Consider the following 2,827-nt stretch of genomic DNA (forward strand, 5'->3'; position numbering starts at 1 on the left):
GTTCACAAATTATGGTTTAGGGTTTAGGGTTTAGGGTTTAGGGTTTAGGGTTTGGGGGTTGTGTTTAGGAGTACGAGGCGGATGAGAAGAAGTGGGCGGCGCTTTCTAGAGAAATCCTTGGAGAGGAATCCACAGGTGATAAACCCTAAACCCTAAACCCCAAACCCTAAACCCTAAGCCCGAATTTTGGAGTTTCTTGTTTTCTTTGTAGTCGTCTGCTGCAGATCGCTCTTCCCGTAGTGAACCGAAGCATTCCTATATTAAATAAATAAAATGAATACGTAAAATAAATAAATAAATAAATAAATATAATTAATTAACTAAGTAATTAAATAATTAGAAGTGAAAATAATTAATTTGAAGACCACTGGTTCGTTCGAGTGCATGCATTCGGGTGTATGTGTTTTGAATTTTTTGGTTTTTTCGGAATTAATTTTTTAATTTATGATTTATAAATATTTATTTTGGATGTATTGTTTGCTTTAAATCATTTATTCATTTAAACTCACTTAAATTCATTTAAATTCATTCAAATTTGTTTCTCTTTTCAGATGCTGATGCTTCTTCTGAGGACTCGGAGGCGGAGTCTTCCAGCGAAGAGGAAGCAGAAGAAACTGCAGTAAATAAACAAATAAATAAATTGATTAATTTAAATAAATAAATAAATAAATAAATAAATGATATAATCAATGAATTGAACTGCGGCGGCCAAATCGGGATCTGCTGCTGCTGCTGCTGGCGTTGCTGCTGCTGCTGCTGCTGGCGTTGCTGCTGCTGCTGCTGCTGCGCAGCAGCAGCAAAGCACCAGCAACCTCGCAACTAGCGAGCAGTCCCGTCCAAACGAATTAACGGCAACTATTCCCTCTAGTTAATCATTGTTTATTATTTATTTATTATTTATTTATTTATTTATTATTTATTTATTTCTTTATTATTAGGAACCAGGCAAGAAGCAAACAGTGGTGAAGGACTTGACGGACCAAGAAGTTGTTTGTCTTCGAAAGACAATTTATCTTTGCATTATGTCTTCCCTCAACGCTGAAGAATGCGTCCACAAGATCCTCAAAATGAACATCCAAGTTAGCCGCTGCTGCTGCTGCTGCTGCTAGGTGTGCTGGTGCTGCTGCTGCAAGGTTCGCAGCAGCAGCAGCAGCGAACGTCGCAGCTGGTGCTGCTGCTACTGGGTGTGCTGGTGCTGCTGCTGCTAGGTGTGCTGGTGCTGCTCCTGCTAGGTTCGCTGCTGCTGCTGCTGCTGCTGCTAGGCGTGCGGGTGCCGCTGCTTCCAGGTCTGCTGCTGCTGCTGCTGCTAGATTTGCTGCTGCTGCTGCTGCTAGGTCTGCTGCTACTACTGCTGCTGGGCCTGCTGCTGCTGCTGCTGGTGCGTTCTGCGTGATTTTGGCGTATTTTTTCGCCGTGCAAGCCTCATTTTGCGGGTTTTCTGGAGCCTCCGCCGCCTTTGCTGCTGCTGCTGCTGCTGCTGCTGCTGCTGCTGCAGGAGGACCTGGAGATGGAAGTTGCGGTGATGCTGATCGACTGCTGCTCCATGGAAAGAACTTTTCAGCGCTTCTTCGCGCTGCAGGCCGAAAGGCTCGCCAAACTCAAAACTGCTTACTGCGAATGTTTCCAGGAGGCCTTCAAGCGGCAATACGCCCTCGTACGCACAAATAGCTAGCTAGCTAGCTAGCTAGCTAGCTAGCTAGCTACACACGTAGCTAGCTAGCTAGCCGGCTAGCTAGCTAGCTACACACATAGCTAGCCAGCTAACTAGCTAGCTAGCTAGCTACACACGTAGCTAGCTAGCTAGCTAGCTAGGTAGCTAGCTAGCTAGACTGATGGCAAGCTGGCTAGCTAGCTAGCTAGCTAGCTAGACAGATAGCTGGACAGCTAGCTAGCTACTGGCTAGCTAGCTAGCTAGACATATAGCTAGCTAGCTGGGCAGCTAGCTAGCTAGCTACTGGCTAGCTAGATACTGGGTAGCTAGCTACTGGCTAGCTAGCTACTGGCTAGCTAGCTACTGGCTAGCTAGCTACTGGCTAGCTAGCTAGCAACCGGCTAGCTGGCTAGCTAGCTAGACAGACAAATAGACAGTTAGCCAGATAGATACGTAGGGGCCTAGCTAGCCAGCTAGCTAGATAGCCGCTGGCCAGCTAGTCTGGCTAGCTAGCTAGCTAGCTAGCTAGCTAGCTAGCTAGATGGATAAATTAACAACTTGCAGCTAGCCAGCATAGCAGCTAGCCAGCACAACAGCTAGTCACTTGGCAAGGTAGCCATTTTTAAATTCCGTTAATTCTTTTTTATTCGTTTTTATTCCTTTTATTTATTTTTAATTCTTTTTAATTTATTTTTAACCCTTTTTAATTCTTTTTAATTTTTTTAACATTATAATTACTTAAAATTTTTTGTTTAGTTTTAACTTCTTATTTCTTTTTAATTCGTCTTAATTCATTTTGATTTATCTTAATTATTTTTAATTATTTTAATTATTTTTAATTATTTTAGTTATTTTTATTTATTATTTAATTATTTTAAATTAATTATTTAAAACTATTTTCTTTATTTTAATTTTAGGCCCATCGACTCGAAACGGCGAAGCTGCGAAATACCGCGAAGTTCTTTGCCCACCTTCTGATGTCTGGTGAGCAGCAGCAGCAGCAGCAGCAGCAGCAAATGCAGCAGCAGCAGCAGTGGCGGCGGCAGTAGGGGCCGCAGCAAGTGCAGCAGGCATAGTGCAACTAGCAGCAGCAGCAGTTGTAGGAGCAGCAGCAGCAGTTGCAGTAGCGGCAGCAGCAGCAGTAAGAATAGCAGCAGCAGCAGCAGCAGCAGCAGC

At 43.5% G+C, this 2,827-nt stretch overlaps 1 protein-coding gene across 1 annotated transcript in view; it reads left to right on the forward strand.

The window, feature by feature from the left end:
- ETH_00043160 (cell cycle control protein, putative) overlaps window positions 1–2,827 on the forward strand; it is a gene marked incomplete at both ends in the record, with an annotated part of 6,385 nt that overhangs the window by 3,007 nt on the left and 551 nt on the right. Inside the window, 5 exons of the mRNA XM_013375642.1 lie at window positions 69–135; window positions 552–619; window positions 939–1,079; window positions 1,496–1,654; window positions 2,569–2,635. Of these exons, the coding sequence (XP_013231096.1) occupies window positions 69–135; window positions 552–619; window positions 939–1,079; window positions 1,496–1,654; window positions 2,569–2,635 (502 nt within the window). The remainder of the gene's footprint in view (window positions 1–68; window positions 136–551; window positions 620–938; window positions 1,080–1,495; window positions 1,655–2,568; window positions 2,636–2,827) is intronic.

Source organism: Eimeria tenella, genomic scaffold, assembly GCF_000499545.2.
Source record: "Eimeria tenella Houghton genomic scaffold, Eth_scaff2931, whole genome shotgun sequence".
NCBI classification, from domain to species: Eukaryota; Apicomplexa; class Conoidasida; order Eucoccidiorida; family Eimeriidae; genus Eimeria; species Eimeria tenella.